This window comes from Anarhichas minor, unplaced genomic scaffold (assembly GCF_050575085.1).
Source record: "Anarhichas minor isolate MPS153535 unplaced genomic scaffold, ASM5057508v1 ptg000045l, whole genome shotgun sequence".
NCBI classification, from domain to species: domain Eukaryota; kingdom Metazoa; phylum Chordata; class Actinopteri; order Perciformes; family Anarhichadidae; genus Anarhichas; species Anarhichas minor.
Window position 1 is genome coordinate 9659750 of NW_027466491.1, and position 23167 is coordinate 9682916.

Consider the following 23167-nt stretch of genomic DNA (forward strand, 5'->3'; position numbering starts at 1 on the left):
TCCGAGCAGTCGGCCGCCACAATGGGCTCCGGCGAACGCTGCCGATGTCCTTTCACTTTTATCCAGCTAACAGAAAGAAAGAGAAAAAAGCCTGAAACCAGAACACGATAGTGCAGTGGACAATGGCAGAATACCTTCATTTCCATTTGAAAAACAAGCTGTCTAGCCCCAGGCGCACACAAATTGCCGCAACCGTTTGTTAATGTTCCTCAGTTTTGCAATTTAAAAGTAATTACTTCGGGTCCGTACGAGGGAATGAGGTCTGGTAAATAGAGTTTGGTTATTGTCTCGGCTCTGTTGCGCGCCGTTGTCTTAGATGGAGCAAGATTGTTGCGTACATGTCAGGAAGGAGAAGAAAAAACTAAAGGGGGGGGACTCGATGGCGATGGCGCTGTCACTGTCATATCCATTCTCATTACGCCGTGACATTCAGGTACACACATGGCTGAATGTCAGGCCCTAATGAAAGTGGATCTGAGCGAGACATGTCGAACCTCTGCAGACACACGAGCACAGAGGTGTGTGGGCTTCATTGTGTCCTGTTTCTCTGTTTCTGCTTTGTACAATTTTCCGTCGACACTGATTTCTGCCCCCCCCCCCCCCCCCCCCCCCCCCCTCCTCGACGCACAAGCGTTCAAGCGCATGTAGACGAGAGCTTTAAGAGGAGCATGAGGGACAGCGGAGCGGCGTCTGTTTAAATAGCGAACAAACGCGTCTGTCAACTGTAGTGAAGAGAGAGGAGACAAACGGTGGAGAGGAAATGTTGGATTAGATTAATCAGGGGTGATGTTGTACGAGGCGCCGGGTGATCCCATATGTGTTTTAACAGGAGTCTCACTTAGAGCCTCTGCACGCCAAGTCAGTTGTGTTTCTGTCACCAGTGGTCTCATGAATGTACTTGATACAGACCCTCAGGTAATACTCAGCTAAGTACAGTCCTGTAATACATCCTCCCTTCATGAAGGTTTGTTCAGTTTTTCTGATTTCAGTTCGGAGGCTGCAGTTTGAACTGTGTTCATCATCCCGACAGGTGTTTCTATTATTTTGTCCACCCTAATTGATGTACATCTAGTGGGGCAAAATATTAGAAACAGTATCTGCAGTATAGTAGCTCAGTACAGTTCAGCAAAATGAGAACGAAAGCATTTCAACAAGTAGACCGATGCTGATTAGTAGACGTCATTCTGTCGTATAGCTAGGTGTAGAAGATAAACCGTAGGATCTTGTAAAACCTCGGTGATGTATCGTTAAACGTTATCAGTATTGAGGGCTGCTCTACTTTTAACTACTGCTGCAAAAATATGGGTCGCAAATTTATGACATTTAAGAGTTTCGACGGCTCGTTCTCACTCCCGAATCGTCAAATATGGACACAGTGTGAATACTGAAGCAGCTTTTAGCATCCGTGAGAGACGCGTCGGGCTTTGAGCCGACTCCGGTTCAAACCACAGACGGCTCAAATACGAAGACAAGGCGGTTTATTTATACTGTACATTTAATTTACAGTAGCAAATTCAAAATACTTTAGAATTTGCATTTGATTATGAAAACAAAACAACATAAAGAAGAAAAACAGTTGAGGAAACATTTTACTGAAAGTGAACAAATTGAATTATTACATTTAAATGTGGAGACGAAAGTTAAATTATACGCAGTGAAAAGGTTAGAAAAGAGCCTGAGATCAAACTCTTACTGTTTTTGATGCTTAATTTTGACTCGGTATGCAAAACTTTGTGTTGTCTGCACGCTGTTTTAATCTAAGTGTGCACAAAGTACTTGGCGTGCAAACTCCTGCAGTGAACAGAGCCTCCTGCTTTCCTTTTAGTAGCTGCACATCACATGGTTTTGACATTCAGAGGCTCAGTGAGTGGTGAATAAATGAGACGGAGAAGGTTCAGAGCACATAAACTCTCTTGAAAGCTACGAGAGAGAGAGAGATTTGATTTTCAAGGTAAACGGACCGGAGCTTATAAGTGGAGTTTGCGTGTCCTCGTGTCGAGGCGTGCATTCACGGGAGGAGATGGGAAGTGATGCGTAATGCTCCGTTCACGGTTGTCTCAGAGAGTCGGCCTCAGGGAGCGCAGGCAGCTTTATTAGCCGAGTGAACTCCTGGTGAAGTCCATCACGAGGCCGTAACTTCTGTCTCTGAGAGAAAGTTTGACTTTTATTGTTTTGGGGGCGTGCGAGGTCAAAACCTTAATCCTGAAGCAGCTGACGAGGTGTCATTTTAATGGAAAAATGTGCAGTAATTACATAATTATACATGTGCCAGGTGCTTATTGCGATGTCTGCAGCGTCAGTTAAACTATAGGCTGTCATTGACATCCGTATTTCAGTCTCTGCAGAGATCCAAACTTTATGATATATGCTATAAAGATATTTATCCAAGATTTGTCGAAAATTGTACGAAACAAGACAAAAATAACATTGCAGAAAAAGGAGTGTTTTCCCTGAAGAAACGTCTCCTGTGGGACTCGGAGCGCTTTATTTTCTTCTTCAGATGTGAAAGTTGTTGCAACACGGGAGACAATCTGCAGCTGAAAAGTCTCTCCTGAAATAGCGTCAAACATGAATCGACGCTGCACCGCCAACATCCAGTTAATGACATGTTTATTTCTAAATATCTGAACCCAGAGACCATTTAAGACAAACACCAACAACTTATTTTTATGACCACAAAGTTGTTTTCTCATATCGGGGTAGCATTAGCTATTAATATATTCAGTGTGTTATTATGTTAACAATCTACGAGGGACTCAAAGAGAGGTAGTCCTCATGGTGCTCCCTGCTGTTTGTGCTCAAAAGTGACCAATTCGAAACAAATCAGATGGTTTGCAGATTTTAGTTGCTCACAACATGAGGTGTAATTTCACCCAGCGGCATTGAGGTTTTTTCCCCCCACAGCAACAAATACCTAAAAACATTAGCTGGCTCCTCAAATACTAAAAAAGCAGTCTGGATGTCTCTTTAATCAGTAGTGGAAGAAGTACTCACAACCTTTACTGAAGTAAAAGTACTAATACATCAGTGTAGAAATACTCTGTTACGCGTAAAAGTCCTGCAAACAATATTTGACTTCAGTAGTAAAGTATTAGCATCAAAACACACTTAAAGTACCAAAAGTAGGTCAGCAGAATGGCCCATTTATATTATTGGATTGTAGTTATTGACGCATTAATACGTACGCATCACTAGTGTTGTAACTGCTAAAGGTGGAGCAATAGTTTAACTTTACCCTCAGCAGCAGGACATTTATAGCATTAGCAGTAACTTAATACGGGACTCCAGCACAGGAATGGCGGACCCCGCCACGAGCAATAACAACGACCATACAGAGAGGTAATTACAGAGTGTAAACACATAGAAAGGTCTCAAAACCGGGGGTTTGATTTCATGAAAATGTATAAATATTGTAGCTTTAAGGAGCTTTAATGAAATATTTTCTCAGAACAGTGGAGTTTCGTCCCACTAATGGCTGATTAGCACAGAAGTCACACAGTGTTTGATATACAAAAGTTCAAGCTGTTACTAACCCATGCTGAATTATTAAGAAATCCCCCTACGGATAAAAATCAATGATGGTTTGTTTCTCTGAGCGAAACCCAACAGATGGCACGAGCTGCCACTTTCCCTCCGCGCGTTTTGTTTTTTTGTATCACTGAAGGGCAAAGTTGTGCAGCCGGCCAATCGCCTGAAAAACTTGAAAGTGCAGCCCCGGTGTTGAGGGAGAACCGGTATATGCACGGAGCGTATAGAGGCCTCCCCCGGCCCCCCTCGGCCCCCCTCGGCCCCTCTCCCGGGGCAGGACTCTCATTCTGGGCCTCGTCTCCTCCCCGCTGCCCGGGTGTCAGCTGGAGTAATGAGATATTTAGCAGAGAGCAGGTATAGGGGCGCTCCTGTCTCCAGGGGAATCCGCTGCAGCGGCGAGACCCCAAACTTGACACCCTCGCTCCGAAGGCAATTCTCCCATCGTCACCTCTCTTTTATCTGTCGGCGGGCGGAATGAAAAGGGAAAATGACTGGTGGAGGGACGCAGTGAATATGGACGGACAGGAGACATTCAGATGAGAATTGAGCCGTGGCCAAATGTTGCTATTGGGGCTACTTTAAGATTGAACATTAACTGAATTATAACTGGTTCTGACGTCAAATTTTATCATTTTTGCTCCGTCGTGTCTGTGCAGGCGTGTCGCATCGTCACTGCATGTCTTATTATCTTCAGGATAAGTTAGGTTCAACTACAGGAGCTCTTCATCCTGAGGGTGTAGCTCGTGGTGCACATGTACAATAATAGGTCTTAAAAATCTTCATTTGATTAAATGTTTTGCAGCCAAATCAAATAGTTTACAGGATATTCAACCTTCGTTTCTTTATAATACATTTAATACTTGACTTGTTTCTTTACAGGGTTTGTATAAAGGCAGTAAAGTAGTTTATGAATATGAGATATGATCAATTAAGCTTTGATCAGCACCACGGACAGCGACCATGAATTTAGTTGGGCGAATGCACCTGAAGGCCACCGTAGATTCTTCCACAAAATATGACACACTGGCCCTTTAAATCAATTCATCGAACAATTATGTGACAACAACTACTCACATGTGATGATTTGCTGCTTTTCTCTATTTTATATCGTAAACAAATATTTTAATAATTTTGTGGACATTTTGTCACAATTTATAAACGAGATTATTAATCAATTAATCAAAGGATTAATGAATAGATACATAATAATGAAAATAAAGATTAGTGGCAGCCGTTTTCATTTAACATACATGTAAGAAAGACAATGCATTCTGGGAAGTACGCTAACTTGTGTAAACGCGTTGATTTGACGCTGACAGTTGAGTTGATTTTAAAGAAGACACACGTGTGGCTGTGTCTGCTGCTGTCTGCAAAGTAGCCGAATCCTTCCCTTCCCCTCCCGCCGAGTCGGAGGATCGTGCCTCGAACTAAATGTTTCAATCAAAAGGTTTTTATCCTCCCGTGGCAGATTGCCTTTGTTTTACGACGGATTTGCCCCCTAGTTAGGCTTTGATTGCTGCGTCTTGAGTATCGGCTCGGCGTGATAGATTACGACTTGCCGTTTTTCTGCTTCGCTGTGTTTCAGCCGTCGCTGCAACTTTCATCAGGAGCGTTGTGTCTTTCGCTTTTTTCTCCTTCTCCGTGTGTGACAGTGCACACACACACACACACACACACACACACGCACACACACACACGCACAGAGTCACACAGGAAGCTTGACTCTAAAGCCACTGGGCTTTCTTCTTTCCCCCACAAGGGGCTCAGTTATCTGTGAGTCCAGAACGGTTTCACCAGAAACAGATTTCCTGAGTTCTCCAACTATTTCATCATCTCATGTGAAGAGAGACTTGATTTGTGTGTGTGTGTGTGATACTGTGTGTGTGTGTGTGTGTAAGAGAGAGAGTGTGTGCGTGTAGAAAGGCCAAGAGAGATGGATTGAGATGACCAGAAAGAGACTTTGAGAGGAAGATTTGGAGAATTAGACGAACAGAAGTGTTTCTAATTGTCCGAATCTGTATTCCTCAGAGCAGCAGGGTGTGTGTGTGTGTGTGTGTGTGTGTGTGTGTGTGTGTGTGTGTGTGTGTGTGTGTGTCTCAACTTAATTGAGAGTAGATATTTCTTCTTCCTAGCTGATGTAAAGTTTAATATAAGATGTTTTTATAAGATTTCATGATATGCATCTACACATGAATCATTTTTATTTGTTATCGTGTACATACAGTATAAAGTGAATGTGTAAACACAGACCTCATTCCCTAATTATCTCTTGTCTCCTCTTCTCCTCTTTTTCCACATTTCTTCTCTTGCCTCCTCTTTTCCTTTTTGAATCTTCCATCTCTTCTTTCTTCCTTTTTTACTCTTATCTCTCCTTTCTCTTCTCCTCTCCCCTTTTATTTTATCATTTTACTCTTGTCTCCTCTTTTATCCTTCTCTCTTCTTTTTTCTATTTCCTGTCCTCACCCGATTTTATCTTCCTCCTCTCTCCCATTTCCTCTCTTCTTTCCTCCATCCTCCATCTCTCCTCCTCTTCTGTCTTCATTTTTTTCTTTTCTTCTCTGCTGTCTTGCCTCCTCTCCTTTCCTCCTCTCCCTCCTCTCCCTCCTTTCCTCCTCTCCCTCCTCTCCCTCCTTTCCTCCCACACAGGGCTGCTCGTCTCCCATCGTGGTGAAGTTCGCCGACACGCAGAAGGACAAGGAGCAGCGGCGTCTGCAGCAGCAGCTGGCGCAGCAGATGCAGCAGCTCAACAGTGCGACCACCTGGGGGAGCCTGACGGGCCTGGGCGGCCTCACCCCGCAGTATCTGGCTGTAAGGAGAGCCGCCGCGTCGCCCACCACCATCACCTCCTCCACCCCTTACTACAGCCCCATGGCCAACGCCGCAGCAGTCAGTTCCCCAATCGAAAAACCTTCCAACCTGAAAAAAAGAATTTCCCAAACACTCTCTCTGGCCTCCTGTCTCCTCCTCCCTCCTCTCTCTCGTCTCTTCCTCCTCTCCTCCATCCTCCTCTTGGGATTGTTGGCTGGCGAGGAAATGAGGTCTCTGAACAGGTTGAGGCTGCTAGAAGCCAATAATGTATGTTCTGTATCTCAAGAAAGTGTAACACCAGAGAGAGAAAGCACAGACACAGAGAATCCTCCAGGAGGAAAATGTTCTATGGAAACTAAAGTTAAATGTGAGGCCTATTTCGTTGTAATTGTTCTGATTTATTCGAGGCTAAATGTGGTAACTTCATCAGACTTTTGTTGGGATTAAACAAATAAATGATCTGGCTGGGGACAGTGTTGAACCCCTCGGGAGTCCACTGATCCCCAATTTGATAAATCCTGCAGCGGCTCGGCTGCACATCTGAGACCGCCGTCGGTTGATTTGTTTGATTGGGGGGGGGATTTGTATTTTATTTTCTTAAAGTTCAGAAACCTCCTTCCCTCCTCGTGTCTCTGCAGCCATTTGCCTTTTCAGAGCCTCGTTCTCTTCAGGAAAGTCTGGGCGCTAACCCTTGACTCATTGCTCTTAGCGTCTAAATTAAACAGCCCAAATTCTCCTTAAAACACACGACATCAATAGTCTTTCGATTCTCAATTTGTGTGACTCTAAGAGCAATTAACACCTGTCTGTTCAACGAGAGAACAGAGCTCAGGCAGACATCCCACCTTTACTGAATATTGATTTCTTCTTTGGGGGTAAAAAGTGTTCTGTGAATCTGGGCTCCCGGCTTCCTGCTCTTTCAATCCTCTTTCTTCACTCTTTTGAGAAGATTACGCTCTGTATTCTGCACAAACAATAGAAACAAGATGTTAATTTGCTGTTAATTCAACTCTTTGAAGGATGATTTTTCTTTTTCTGACAGCGTCAGTATTCCACTTTTGTTTTTGGAATCTAATTAGTCGGCTAGATTAGAGCTTTCATGCTCAACTTGTCTGGAAGAATCACGGCGGAATACAAACAGCGTTTGCTTAGAGGAGAGATCAAGCTGTATTAGCAGCTCATTTACTCATCGAGCACCGAGGCAACAAACCCGCATTGCTAAATTACCAGTTTAGCTTCTCTACGTGTAGCATTGTGCAGACATGTGTCGAGCTTGCTGCATCCACACGGCTCACTCTGTTTCTCCCTCTTCTCTTTCCTCTGCCTCCTCTCTCTCTCTCTCTCTCTTTTCTTTTTTGTTTCCCATCAGTTGCTCCAGCAGGCGACTTCCTCCAGTAACCTGGGAGCCTTCAGCGGGATCCAGCAGATGGCCGGTGAGTCAAAAGAAATCAGTTGATAAACTTCCTTTTTTCTTTCTTTTTTTTTTTTTGTTTAATCCACGACGGCGATGGACTCTTTGTTGCGCCTCTCTTGTTATTTTTCTTTTTTTGTTCGCAGACTTCTAAAAGAAGGACCAAAGAGCATAACAGATGAACTCGCGTGTCGGAGTTAAGAGAGATCTTTGCCCCGAAGATGTATTAACCGTTGCTAAGAATTGTCTTGATCTTTTAATGAGGCCAGACAAGAGCTGTGCCCTGGGCGTGTAGCGGTAGCAGCGAGGCTCTGGGACGGATGAATCGGAAAGAGAGAGAGAGAAGAAGGGAGTGGAGGAAAACTGGTTAAAAGCGGGTGGCTTGTTGGTGGATATCTGTGCACTGCGGGCTGGCGCCATCTACTGCTCCTCTCTCACTGTGATCTGTCATCTGCACTTCCATGCTTTCTCTCTCAAGAGCATCTGCAGTCAAGTATGAGCCGTTAGCAGGCGAGAACTGAAAAAAAGAGGGAAATAAAGCTCATAAAACCTGCAGTGAATATTAGCCAGTGAAACTTTTCAAACTCTAAGAAGGAAGGACGCAAGAAATAGGAGATGTAAAGTGGTAAGGGACAGTCCAATTCTCTTAAGTAAGGCTGCCGCAATAAAAAATGCATATTGTATTAACCCAGTTCTGTATTAATCTGAGCCTGCAGCGAGCCAAGAAGCCTCCTATTAAATGTTGAACAAGATAAAATCTGTCTTTAAGAAATATCATTTTTTAGGGCTTAAAATTTTGATTTATTTAAGACTTTCCGGGACCCGTGGATACTCGCTCTCATCATCATCTCTGACTTCTTCTCTCTTTCCATTAAACTCTTCTCCTCTTTCTTGCTCTTTCTCTCTCTTCTCAATTTATTTTAAGCCTCTCTCTTCTTTTCTCTTGCACCTCCCACCTTCTCCAATCACACTTTCTTCATCTCACCTTTACACCAACCTTCCTCCTCTCTCCTCAGCGAGCTCTTAATTGTACGCTGCTTAGTCAGGCGACGAGTGAGCATGATGGGAGTTCTTCTCTTTCAAAGTGGCGAGCGCCATCTTGTGTCCTCCAGTTTTCTCTGTCGTGTTCTCTTGAGCTACAGCGCCTTTTGCAATTTCCCTCTGGATGATTTACATTTTTTATTTTATTTTTTGCACACTGTGCTGTCGAGGGTCAAACACACATTTCCTCACAAACACACACTCGCACGGGAAAAACAGGCTCTGGGATTTTTTGGAAGTGAGGGCGAGTAACGGCGTCTAAATCTGGAGATCTGTTGGTCCTCCATCTGCGAGAGAGACAGAGAGAGAGAGACAGAGAGAGAGACAGAGAGAGAGACAGAGAGAGAGAGACAGAGAGAGAGAGACAGAGAGAGAGACAGAGAGAGAGAGCATTAGTGATTGGCAGGAGATGTGACACAGCTGAATGACATCTGGTCCCAGTCTTTAACACGAGGAGCTGCAGAGCTGAGAGGCTTCAATTACACCAATGAGCATTCAATTAGACACAGCCAACGCCAGCCTGGTGCAGCCCGGCGCTGCCATACAGGCCGCATGGAGCGTGTACACACACACACACACACACACACATGCGTCCTCGCACACATATGTAGTCGCTCACACACTCACGTACCATCTGCACAGCCCGGATACTCCGACTGTGATGCGGGGAGTAGATTGTATTTGTCTCTTTCTTTGCCGTCTCTCTCTAACACAGAAATATACTTTTATATCACGCCTGCTCCCGTTTTCCTCCTCATGACCGTCCTAAATGTTTGTTCAATGAGGGAGATAACGTTGGACTAATGCTAGTAAGAGCTGGGGTTGAGTTGCTTTGAGAAAAGGGGGGAAAGAGGTAGCATGTAGAGAGAGAGAGAGAGAGAGAGAGAGGGGAGTGGAGAAAAGAAAGAAAGAAAAGGAGGTAAGGAAAAGATAACAGAGGCAGGAAAGGAAACAATGGAAAAGAGGAGGGAAACTAAGAAATTGGAAAGTGGAAGGGAGGAATGGAAGAAAAGGAAAAGGGGAGGAAGATAAATGAAGGGGTAAAAGAGAAGGAAAGGAGGAAGAGTAAAAGGCAACAGAAGAAATGGAGAGAAAGAAGACAGGAAATAGAAAAAGAGGAAGGAAAGGGAGTTAATATGTGGGAAATTGGAAAGGAGGAAAACAGATCTAAAGTGCAGGGAAGCAAAGAAGAGGAAATGGAAAAAGAGAAGGAAATAAGGAAGCATTAGGCATGAAAGATGTTTATAAAGGATGGGAGGAAAGGAAAAGAGGGAATAGGAAAGAAAGGACAGTGAAGGAAAAATGGTAAAAGAAAGGGAAATGTGTGATAGGAAAGGGGAAGTGAAAGGGTGAGGAAAGGAAATGCAGGCAGGAAGGAAGAGAAAAAGGAAAGAAATCAAGGAAATTGGAAAAACAGGGATGGAATAGAAACAGACGATTCTCTACGGTAACTATGTGTTTTACTGAAGTATTACTGAAGTATTACTGAAGTATTACCCAGAAACGTTTGTGTGGGATCGGAGCCTCTGTGGTCAAACCCACCGAGGGGAGAAAGCATCATAATAAAGATCCATGAAGAAGAGCTCTCATAGACGGAGAATGAGCCAGCTGCTCGCGTGCTGCACTTTAAAGGTAAAGAAACACACACACGGTCTAAATTACTGCGAGATTCGATTTGTGCATTTTTCACCGAACGTGACAGAAAGAGCGACGGCGGGCCGGCGCCTGTTTTTATTCACCACGTTGCGTAGAAAAATGGAAAAACCATTTTAGCTTTTGATGCGTCACAGAAAATTGAGGAAAATCGCTCTGAAAACAAGATTGGTTTTGGCTTCGATGCGAGTACACACACTCATTACCGCACACACACACACACTTCCTGCTGAAGAGCGGCCCTTTTTTATTTATATACCTTTAATTAACCAATCAGAGGTGTGGATCCCAGCGATGAATCCAGCCGTCGGCTGTCATTGGCTGCTGCGTTGGGTTGGGTTGTCCGGCTGAAGGATATCTCTGTTTCGGATCTTCATTCAAACAAGATGGATCTTCTTCGTGGTGTCTTGTTCGTGTGTGTCTATCTGTGTGTGTGTGTGTGAGTGAGTGTGTGCGTATTCCCATGGTACTGTATATACACCCAGGCTGTATATACGACACATACACCTCAACATTGACAGTGTCCACCCTCTTAACCTCTTAACAAGCTCGTGAGTCGGAGGAAGAGGCTTCTCTGGTGGTAAGAACGGCTTCCTGCTCTGGTGACTGATTCTGTTTGCTTTATGAGGTTTCTCCTCCTCGTAGTGTTCACACACACACACACACACACACACACACACGGAGAAAAGGTGAAAGGTTCAGTTGTACTCACAGAAGGTGTTTTATAGCCTTTGCTTCCCCATCACTTGGGTGTTGGCATGTAGTCATTAATTATGCTTAAGTACAGGCCTGTATGCTAATGCCAGCAAGCAGATTACCAGCGAGGAGGGTTCAGCCTGCAGGTGTCTTCAGCTACAGCTTTATTTTGAAAGTCTTTAGTCTAAAGACAGATGTATATCTGTCCTCCTTAATACTCTCTGTTGTTATATTCAGCCCGTTCTCACTTCTGACTCGGCAGCTCGGTCAGCGGCTCTATGATTCAGACTATGGCTCTCTTCGTAACCCTCTTTTCAAAATACACATTTTCACAGGAAACAATGCGTTAAGCACAGTACGTTAAGCACGTTACCTTTATGTGAAGATATAGTGGACTAATGTCTACCTGAGCAGAGGATGAAGACTCTCTCTCTCTCTGGAAGGGTTGTTTAAGAGCTTCTCCTTCTTTTGTTGATGTAGCTTTCAGTGCATGTTAGCGTGTTTAGCTCACGTGGCAGTTGCAGCTGATAAAGCGTCACGTTGAAAAGGCACCTTTTATACTTTTTATACTTTTGTTTAAAGCCGAGCAAAAGAGTTCTAGTTGAATCCCAAATGATATAATCAGCATAAAAAAGCCTGATAACTAGACAACGAGCCTCCTCCACTGAGCCCTCAGACAGAAAAACAATATATAAGTTTAACTAAATCACAGAGATCATTTCTGCCTCAGAGAGACGCACCAAACCTAAACACAACAACAGCTGCTTTTACTGATTCACACACATTTGGGACTTATTAGCAAAAATCATCTGCTGTAGTTTGTTCTTCACACACTGCAGACTCTTCACAGTGACACACACACACACACACACACACACACACACACACACTCCTCTGTCATTCCTGGTTCACCTCCGGACGACCAGGACAGCTCGCTCGTGTTCGGTACTTGTCCCTCTGGTGAACTCTGTCCCGGGTCCAGCCAGCCGAGCCCACGACCTCGCTCCCTAAAGGTTTGACACCCCCCCTCCTCTCTGGCTCCTCTCTCCAGGTATGAGTGCTCTGCAGTTGCAGAACCTGGCCACTTTAGCGGCGGCAGCGGCGGCGGCCCAAAACTCAGCCAGTCCCTCCGCCGCAAACCCCCTGTCCAACAGCGTCGCCTCCCTGGGAGCGTTGGGCAGCCCAGGTAACACCGCAGCCACCTTCGGGACGCCGGGGGTCGGGGTGGGTGGAGGGGCACCCAACGCCTGCCTACGTCCTCCGCTCTCCACCGTTACCATCACCAGTGTTGTCGCCCCCCCCCCCACCCCCCACCCCCCCATGACACATCACCAAAAAAACCTCCATCAACCCAAATCATCGCTGCCGATTCATCTGTTCAGATCTCCCGTCTGGCACATTCCCATGGTGTGTGTGTGTGTGTGTGTGTGTGTGTGTGTGTGTGTGTGTAATCCACCGTCCTCCATCTCAACAGACCATGCTGTCGTGTTGTCGAAGCGCCGCCCCACCTCTATCGTCCTCCTCACTTCCTCGGCCACAACAACCACGCCCATCCCGTGATACACGCACTGTATACGTGTGCGCGTCTGTGTGTGTGTGCATGTCTGTGCGTTCTGTGCTTAAATGTTTTGTTGGGGTGTGAATTGTGCCAAAACCTTTTACCGGTTGTAGATTTACAGAAACGTGTGTTGTTGTTTCCCGGCGGTCCGGGTTTGTGTGCACCTGTGTGTGTGTGTGTGTGTGTGTGTGTGTGTGTGTGTGTTGGTGTGTTGTCTTTAGCAACTAGCAGGTTGGTGTCTGAACTTGACTCAGGTTAAATATCGCCACCTTCAGATTCTTCTTTTTTTCCCACACTGCTTCATTCTCCTCCTCCTCCTCCTCCTCCTCCTCCTCCTCTTGTGTTCCTTCTCGTTGCCCTCGTCTTTTTGCTGCTGCCCTCCTTTTGACAAGCTCCCTGTTTCTGCTCCATCATTCTCCCCTTTTATGTCGGCCCCGGCCTCGCTCCAGCAGCCAGTGTTTTTTTTTGCCGTCTCTTTTCGGAGCGCACTCCCAACAGAGCATGAATATGAAAAGCTATCCCTTCCCCCCCTCCTCCTCCTCCTCCTCCTCCTCCTCCTCCTCAGCATCCTCTCTTCCGCTTCCATCCCACTTCCTGCCTCCAACCGAGCCTCCCTCTCTCTCTCTTTCTCTCTCTCTCTCTGACTCTGGATGTAAGTCCAACCTTGAATAACACACACTCAGGTTGAGTGTGAATGAGCGGCGCTGAACTGCATGTGTCAATGAAACTGAGAAACGTCACGCAGGTTTGATAAATATAGACAGTTCTGCATGGAGACAGGCCAGCACTTTTTATTTTATTTTTCCTGCACCATGTGCCGTCACAGCGCTGCCGTTATCACGCACATTTTCCTCCAGCTGCTTTGTCGGCATCGCTTTGATGAGATCAAGAGTATAAACGAGCAGATTCTTCTGTCAGGAAAAAAAGACAGAACAGGGTTTGCGAGCTTTTTGTCCCCCTCAACCCTCCCCCCCCCCCCACCACTGCCATCTCACCCACCGCCGCTGACACAGCAGTGTCATGTATGGCACACATTCCACACCGCTGTGAGTCCCTGGTGTGTGTGTGTGTGTGCGTGAGTTTGTGTCCACCGTGTTGAATTGTGTGTGTGTGTGTGTGTCTGTAACCAGCTGTGCTCGATGAAAAGTCACTATCGAGAGAGAATTCCACGAGTTTCACAGAGAGATTACTCGCCAACATAGAAAGTCTCCTCTGGTTGATGCTCCTCCTCCTTCCTGTACATGTCGTCTGCTTCTTATTGGATGGTCCTTGTGTTTTGTTTCATGCAACGACAGCATCACTTTGAATGCAGCACTGTACCTGCTTTTACCAATATCTGCAAACAGCAAACCATACATGTTCTTTGACGGGGAGACACTACAGGTGAACAGGTTAAAATAAATAATAATGATAAACATGGGATAGAGCCAGGCGAGGAAACCTTCCGAACATAGAGAGGAGTGAAAGTGTAACGTTTGGTGCATGTAGGAGCTGCTGAAGTGGAGATTTCTGAAATGTTATGTTGAAATATGCAAATGAGGCGTTATCTAATGGTAACTTTTGGAGAAATCTACAGACGCAAACAGACAAAGTTATGAAATAAACAGCTTAATGTGTATATTGTATGTTTTCTTTCTACTAGTCTGAAAGACGATGATAGCAGAAGAACAGTGCATGAGAAGCCTTGTTTTTCCCTGTAGTGTGTCTCCTGTTTTCATCTCCATATGCTTTTGTACATGAGGGTTTTTGTTTTGTATATATGATGAAGTGCTGCTGATTTTCCTGGATGTTTAAAAATATTCACCTTTAATTAACCTGAGACACAATATTTTAAATCCATAACAGAATGAGATCACTGTGGAGACAGTTGGTTGCCTCCAGATCACATTTCCCGTGAACTGCAGCGCTTCTCTTCAGAAGATGTTTCACAGAATAAACTCCCACGGCTCTGGTTTAGTTCTGCATCGTTGCATTTTAGCGCCGGAACGTCTCGTGTTTGACTAGTGTGGACACTTAGGACACAGGATTTATAAACTAATTAAAAGAATCAAATCCAAATGAAATCTTTTTGGAATATTTGAACATCACATTGGTCCATGTTTGGTCAACATTGGATGTAATTTGAAGAAGGAAGTTTTCCAAAATATACGAGGGAAAATCTGTTCATGCTGGGATGGCTGCCGACTCTAATTAATAGATTCATCCTCAATCTAGAAATAGATGCACAAACTGCAACGATGTGTAACTTTACCGTCCTGCTCTCGTCCGCTCTCCCGTCTGCCCGATTCCACGTGAATAAAACGTGCAGAAGTAGGACGTCTAAAGTTTGGTACAAGGGGCCACACGGTGGCGCTATCTCCCACTTTTCTCCCACTTTTTGCAGATTTTTCTCAGCCTTTCCTCCCACTTTTCTCCGCCTTTTTTTCCAGACTTTCCACCAATTGGCATTAAAATATTCAAGATATCAAACAATTAGAGCATTGAAGACTTCGTTGAGGTGAAACAGAGGCAGCCAGTCTACTCAGCAGTGGTTTCAGCTAGTTTACAGTTATTCCATTTCAAAAAGATGTTAAATTATATAAATAGCACCGTCTATATAAACTCTACAAAAGGCCGAGATGTACGAAATATTTTTTAATGTGTATTGAGTGAAGAAGGCCTTGAGGAGGAATCTTCTTGAACAAGTCTGTTTCTTTGTCTCCTACTCTTCTTCTTCACCTCCTCCCCCCTCCCCCCCCTGTCCTCCTCTCTTCCCGCAACAACAGCCAACTCCAACGCCGGCATGAACTCTCTGACCTCTCTGGGCACCCTGCAGGGCCTGGCAGGCACCGTCGGCCTGAACAACATTAATGCACTAGCAGGTAGCATCAACAGTGAGTATTCACTCTGCCATCAGCCACTCCACCGTCACCCACACCTCCGCTTTTCCACCGTCCACGCCCATCGGCAACATCGCTGCTACGACCTGTGAGCCGCCGCAGAGAGACGCAGCGGCGCCGCACATTAGAGTCTCACTGATGTGGGTTCTATGGAGGCCGTTGCATGTGATTCTTTTTTATTAAAACCGACAATTTGTCATTATTTAATCTTTAATTTTGATAGATTTAAAGAATACAGAAGAAGACAGATTTTTTTTCAAGATCTTCAGAATTTGTACTTAAAAGAAAAATATATATTAAACACTATTTAGTATATTAAACAAAGGCTGCGTTTATTAAAAAAGTCATGCAAGTCTAATGTGCAGAGGCTGCACAGAAGAGTCTATACGTACTATAAGTACATTCTTTAGATAACTCAAATTCAACATCATATTTAGATGTGAAATACCGTAAGATAGAGAAAGAAAGATGAAAACAGAAGTTCTTAGATAAGAGTGTGTGTGTTTAAAGAGTTCAGTTCCTCCCGTCGTCTCTCTGCGTCTACTTTTCACTCGACAGTAAATTGTTCTCGCTCTCACAGCGCCGGCTGGTTCATTCATTCATCTGGCAGCAGAGATTTCATCCATCCATCTCTCCATCCGCTTCCTGGTTGTGTCCTGGGTTGCTATTGAGAGTGCTGGTGTGCCATCCCAGCAGTCTGTGTGTCTGTCTGTGTGTGTGTGTGTGTGCGTGTGTGTGTGTGTCTGTGTGTGTGTGAGACCATGTTGTAGTTGTTTCACATCCTGTTGTTTCTGTTTCATTTCTACAGGACAACATTAGAGGGTTGAATGGGCAGTAAATGCTAAATGGAGCTTTCTCTACACGTGCCAAAAAATGTAGAATTAAACGTTGATTCAAGAAATATTAATCTGTCAATTTTACTGCCCAATAAATATAAAACCTGTCTATTTTCATGTCAAACATTTGCACATTCTTGCACTAAAATAACTTTAAAAAAAGACATTGTTTTACAATCATCGTGCACACTATATTTAATAGATATGAGCACTTTCATGCACAAAAAAAAGAAAAATGTTACTTCCTTCGTGCCAAGAAATACAAACATTTGACCATTTGTTCTTGTCAGGAAGACATGAAGAAGACAACATTTGAAGCTAGTGTTAGTTTTATGATGAAAGTATTTTGCAGAACATCTGGTTTAGCATCTAAATACGTTCCAGTTTGGTGAGATCCACAGCGGAGACACGTTTCTATCCACACGTGGTGCGCCGCGCGTCCTGCCTTTGACCTCCTGGGAGACGGGAGCTGGGATCTTAATCAGAGCCGTTATTACAGCAGAGATCCTGTCCTACCGGCCTCTTCCACCACATTATTCTCCTCTGACCTTTACCGGTCCTCGGCTGGAGTAGCTGTATCCGCTGTGTAAATCATCTCCGCCTCCACTCCTGGTACAGAAACACACACACACACACACACACACACACACATACATGATCGTCCTTTCAAACAGAAAGGTCCACTTTCCTTTTTGCATCCCGGCCAATGCTTCTCTCCGCATTCTGCCCCCCCCCCCTTCCTCCACCGCCCTCATTTAAACACATCTAGGCCTTAATTGAATTGCAAAGGTCACCGGTGCAATTATTCCTGAATAAATGAGTGACCTATAATCCGGAGCTCTGCGGTGATAATTTATTTCACTGTGTCTGACGGTGAGACGACAGGACGCCGAGCCAATGTCAGACCCCCTCAGACAAGTTGCCCTCCGCCGTGATATTAAGCCGTTACAAGCAGCTAATGAGTGTTACTGCTGCGTTCCTCCACTTTTCAAACCAGCAAACCCCCCGTCCTCCCCCGTCCTCCCTCCCTCCATACTAGCCTGTCTTCACCCCTAAAGTGAGACATCGCAGGGCTGGAAAAGCACATCACACCTCGCTGTTGATGTTTGACTTGGCAACACAATCCTCCACACGCAGAGCGAGACACTTCTTTAAGTGTTGAGATGGATTTCACTTATCGGTACCAATGCAGATTACGTGGAATTTAAACGTGCATCAAGGTAGTAAATCTGTCATTATGTATCATTCTTTGTCATTTTATTATAGTGTGTATTAAAAGAGATGCACCTATTGTTTGGGTGACTAAATCACTACTATTGACTCATTTTGGAGCGGCAAAAACAAGACAATTCAATGCGCTTTATTCCCTCTCATGCGACAGATATAATGCTCTCATTATAATCCATGCAGCTGTCTGCAGCGGCCCCGTGCGGCTAAACTGCTTCGTGCACTCTTTTTGTTGGCCAAACAGGAAGTTAACGTTGCACTCGTTCCCTCGACAAACAGCCGATGGGATTGTTCCACTGGATTTTGAATTATTGCAGAAAATGATCTCTGTGGCAAATCAGACGTTTATGATACTTACACGTTGTTGTTCATCAAGATAATCTTCACAGATTAACATTGCTTTTAGGAAAGTAAAAAGCTAACGTTGGGCTATGGAGGAACTCCACCACGGTCACATGACTTCACGCCTCCACCACGAAGCTAAAGGAGGACGAGTGTTCCAGGGAGGACGTCTAGTCGTCTCATTTACACTCTTTTTCTGGCAGACTTATTTCTGAACTTTAGGACTCATTCCTACATTTTTTAACATTTTGTCTGAGTGTTTTGTCGACGCTGCGTCTTCGTGTGTTCCTGTGAGCGTGCGTTCGTCGCTGCGTGCTTCTGAAACCTGTGCAGCTCTGGCTGTCATCAGCTACGCCCATCCTCTACTTTATTGTGTGTTTGAAGTGTTACTCTGTGTGTCCCGTGTTAGCTGTTGTGTGTGTGTAGACACAGTATTGATGTGTAACATCAGTGCGTGTGTGTGTGTGTGATGTGTGGTAACATTTCTGTGTGTGTGGTGTAAAACCTTCAATGGAGCGCTAACGAGTAAGTGCACTCTTCTTTCTTTATTGTTGGGTTTTATGTAAAGTTGCTCAAATGCTCTCAGGTATGGCGGCTCTAAACGGAGGCCTGGGCGGGGGGCTGACCAACGGGACGGCGGGCACCATGGACGCGCTGACGCAGGCTTACTCAGGGATCCAGCAGTACGCCGCCGCAGCGCTGCCCACCCTCTACAGCCAGTCCCTGCTGCAGCAGCAAGGGGCCGCCGGCAGCCAGAAAGAGGGTCAGTAAGCCCCCGGGGGCCGTCTGTCTGCACATCGCTGCTGCTCGACGGGAGGTTCTTATTTCTTAACAGCAGACGGATTTACTCTGAAGAGCAGCAAATAGACAGCAGGACACGTCAGCTGAACCCTAGAATCATCTTCTTCTAAAAAAATATGTCGTAGAAGTTTAATATCTCAGTTAAAGTGCCAAGATTGTTTTGCAGCATAAATGTGTAAATAACGTCCAAAAGTGACCTGATTTAAATATTGCATTTTTAAATCAGTGTCACTTAAGCTTTAAAACATTTTTACCAAAGATCTACATGTGTTTATTATTATATTATATAATTATTAATGGGACAAAGTCAGTTTTTCAGCTATGAAATCAATTAATTGAAAATGTGTTTATTACAATAATCATTTTAAGGAGTTTCCTCTTAAATCAAACCTATAATTCAAATTATCAACTGAACATTCACCAGAAGAAAAATAGATCTTATTTTGAAGGAATATAAAAGTTACAGTTGGTATGAATATGTTATGAGTCATTCTGATACATTCCTGTTATATTTCATAGTTAAATTAATTATATTGTGGAAGAGAAAATCCAAACAGAACCTGACGGTTGAAGTAAAACTATTTTCCCTAAAAGCCTTCAATAAAAGCGTTGGACACAAAGCAGACGTGATCATGAAACGTCCCGTGAATCTAAGTGGGACTGCGTCTGTTTGTCTCATCTCTGCTTCCAACAAAGACACGTTTGTATAAAGATGCTTTTCTTTCTTCGACAGTCCATCCGGGAGCTCAGAACCCCTCGAGGGGAGACAAAGAAGTGACAGATATCGGGCTTCGTTTAGCGGTGAAGAGCATATTTAATGATTCTGAGAGATCTGACCTTCTACGATTAGGATGTGGGGGAGGGGGAGGGGGAGGGGGGGTGACCTGTGACCCCTCTTAAGAGAGACGACATGCCGCTGAAAGAAAGAGCGAGAGGAACAGGGAGCTGCTTTTGTCGGTCGAGAGCGAAAATATTATCATTAACTGAGAACGAAAAAGCATTCGTGTTTGTTTAATGTTCAACATAATTGGAGAATTTTAAAAGTTCTGTTAAAAGCATGAACAGAACTCGAGGTCATGCGACACCGCGCCGAGTGCTTCGGCTCCGTTCCTATGGTTGCAGATTATTTTATTTATCTTTTGCTTGCTTGAAATAAAATTAAAAAAAGCCGCCCCCCCCCCCCCCCCCCCCCCCCCCCCCCCCTCTGACCTCACTGCGTCTCGTCCCCCCGCCAGGTCCCGAGGGTGCCAACCTGTTCATCTACCACCTGCCCCAGGAGTTTGGAGACCAGGACATACTGCAGATGTTCATGCCTTTCGGAAACGTGGTCTCTGCCAAAGTCTTCATCGACAAACAGACGAACCTGAGCAAGTGCTTCGGTACGGCAGCGGCTCAGTCGTCACAACAAAGTCTGCTTTCTGTTCTCGCTGTTTCCCAGTTCAGGGGCTTCGTCTGTTTTATTCATATTTCTGCTATTCTTTGAAGAAAGCTCCTCTGTACGAGCTCAAAACAACACGACAGACTGTGGGCTCTATTTCCTCTCAAATTAGTGGAGAAGTGCACCATTCTTTCCAGGAAACTTTGCAGGAAATTCACGCATTTTCCTGCGATTTTTCCCGACTACATGCTGCAGGGAGCAAATGACGAAAATGGGTCGTGAGATATTGAGACACACCGGCTGATGAATCTAACAGCCACATTTATAGAAGCCGTTAATATAAGACACTCTGAGCTGGGACAACAAGAGACTCTTTTCCACCTGGTGTTAAAAATGATTGGCATGTTAATAAAAAAAAGAAATCCAGAGTATTCGTCCACGTTGACAACAAAGCCTGAACAAAATGCAACTCCGTTCCTCCATGTCGCAGAACAGAAGTAAATCAAGCATGGATCCACGTAGAGACAGACAGCAGGGAAAAAACACAAGCATTGTGAGGACGGACGTGAGACAAGCGAGACGAGGAGTTTACTGTCAGCTTTAGAGGTTGCAGGTATTAGGAGAGGAAGTGAAGTGTGCACAAAGACGACTCTGTGAAAGACAGCGTGAACAGAACACAACAACAGAACTTCACTTTCTGCTCCAAAGACCTTTATTCTGACATTTTGACCAACAGTGGCTTTTGTCAAGTTGGTCAAAAATGTTTGTGGTTAAATATTCTCGGAGCAGTTTTACTGAGTTTTTGTCTTATTGTTTAGAATTCAAAGCAGTTGTTTTGCAGACTCATGATGCTCCACATTAAAAGTGCCACTTCACTCCCCTCTATTTGCTTTACTATTATGTGTGTTCGGCTTTACTCAGCTTTATTATTTCATTATTTTGTTGACGCAACAACCCCTTCGGGAGTCATTAAATTTTAATATTTTTCTTATTGTGTACCGGGGGGGTGTTTTAATGTAGATGTAAACCAGACGAATCACATATCCGGAGACACAGAAACACGGTGAAGGAGCCTCTCGTAGTATTTTAATTTCAGCAGTTTATTATTAAACATTGATTTTGAAACGAGCATAGTTGTTGTAAATAAACAAGACCAATAAAGCAGAAGCAACGAGAAGAGACATAAAAAGAGATTGATTACAGCTCTTCAAATTCTTATGTTAGACAGGAAACAATGAAGATTATAGGAAATGCTAATGTAACAACAATACAACCCGTGAGATAGAGGCGACCAATCATCTCAACCGTGGTCTCATTAGACTTTATTATACCATTATGGTTCACGAGCCTGTTTACGGGTAACATGTTGTTATTTACCTTATTGGCCTTAGCGGACACGGGCTCTATTAGCCAACATGTTAGCAACTTTTACAATCCTTAGACGATTGTCTTCACTGTTCGTGCTGCATTTTGACGACAGTAGATAAATGAAAATGTAGCCGAAATGAGCTGCTCTCCTTTTCAGCAAGTTGAATCATTGTATTATTGCTAATAGCCCCGCCCTAAAGCATCCCCTGCTTTATGGTCTGTTTGACTCTAAATGGACCATAATGTACTAAATGAACATCATGCTGTATTGAAGAAGACTTGAAACTAGAGATTGAGACAATAAACTCATGTTTACAATTTTTACTGAGGTAATAAATCAAGAGAGAAGTAGAGTCATTTTCTCATAGACTTCTATACAACCAGAGGAGTCGCCCCCTGGTGGACACTAGAGAGAATGCAACCATAGAAATATTGTCGTCAAACCGATAGCCGATGGGTTCAGAGATTGGATAGCTTACCTTTACTCATGCAACTCTAACAAATATAATCTTTATTACTTGAAACGCTCCCTGTTGCAAGTTTAACGCCAAGTGGAAAAATGAGCAGTATTTACATTGTCACATTCTTGTTCTCTATCACCTTTTCTTTACCAACTATCCACTTTTCCTCTGGTAACCTGCAGGCTTCGTCAGCTACGACAATCCAGTGTCGGCACAGGCAGCCATCCAGGCCATGAACGGCTTCCAGATCGGCATGAAGCGGCTGAAGGTGCAGCTGAAGCGCTCCAAGAACGACAGCAAACCGTACTGATCTTAGCACTAGGGTCTATCTGCTCCCCATGTTAGCACTGCTAGGGTAAGTCCCCCCACCAAGACAAGAGGTGACAATGAAAAAAAAAAAAAGCAAACCGAGCCACGACCTCTCTACACAGGGACTGGGGGGGAGGGGAGGGGAGGGAGGGAGGGGGAGATGACCTACAACCATCCCGAGGGAGACACACACGCCTTGTTTTTTTTTCGAAGATTTTTATGTTAGCTTTCAAGTATTATTATTTATTACAGTTATTATTATTTTTACACACATGAACGCTTCCATTACCGCCATTACTTTGTGCAATTTTCTTTTTTTCTTTGGAAGGACGTAGCTACGTTGGGTAGTTTGTTTAGAAGTTGTTTTTTTATTATTTCTCAGAGATTATTTATACATTTTTGAGGACTAGTTTCAGCCACGACCGAGGTAAAGACAAAGGAGCCATGATGATTTTACTTTTATTTTTCTCTCTCTCTCTCTCTCATTTTTTTTATTTATTTTTTGACGCGCACGCCGATATGCACATTCGCCCTTTGACCTCCGCGGTGTTGGTTGCAGGCCGCCGCTGCTTCTCCGAAAAAAACCCAACCCGTCTATGCCTGCTGGCAACCCGGGAGCAAAGGCTGCAGAAACGTTAGTGGCCTCTTCACATTATAGTCAGTACAGCTACGCTCCACCACCACCAGAAGAAGAGAAACAAACGAAGCTCACACTCCAGCTACCACTTATCATTTATGTGAAAATAAAAAAACAGTTTTTTTATTTCTCAGAAGGTGAAAAAAACAGAAAAATTTGTGAGTACATTTCTGGGTCAGATCACATTGGTCTTTGTTGTGAAAAGGGATATTACCGCATGTAGAACATCTTCAC

At 44.3% G+C, this 23167-nt stretch overlaps 1 protein-coding gene across 5 annotated transcripts in view; it reads left to right on the top strand.

Moving 5' to 3' along the window:
* celf2 (cugbp, Elav-like family member 2) overlaps positions 1-23167 on the top strand; it is a 166247-nt gene that overhangs the window by 141824 nt on the left and 1256 nt on the right. For 2 of the 5 annotated variants that reach the window (XM_076111476.1, XM_076111477.1), the window contains exons 8-13: positions 6175-6414; positions 7706-7769; positions 15461-15568; positions 18566-18742; positions 20016-20159; positions 22170-22342. In XM_076111476.1, coding sequence (XP_075967591.1) covers positions 6175-6414; positions 7706-7769; positions 15461-15568; positions 18566-18742; positions 20016-20159; positions 22170-22297 — 861 coding nt within the window. In that variant the 3' untranslated portion in view covers positions 22298-22342. Of the gene's footprint in view, positions 1-6174; positions 6415-7705; positions 7770-12188; positions 12324-15448; positions 15569-18565; positions 18743-20015; positions 20160-22169; positions 22343-23167 lie in introns of all 5 variants that reach the window. The other 3 variants (XM_076111478.1, XM_076111479.1, XM_076111480.1) reach the window with 2 other exon arrangements.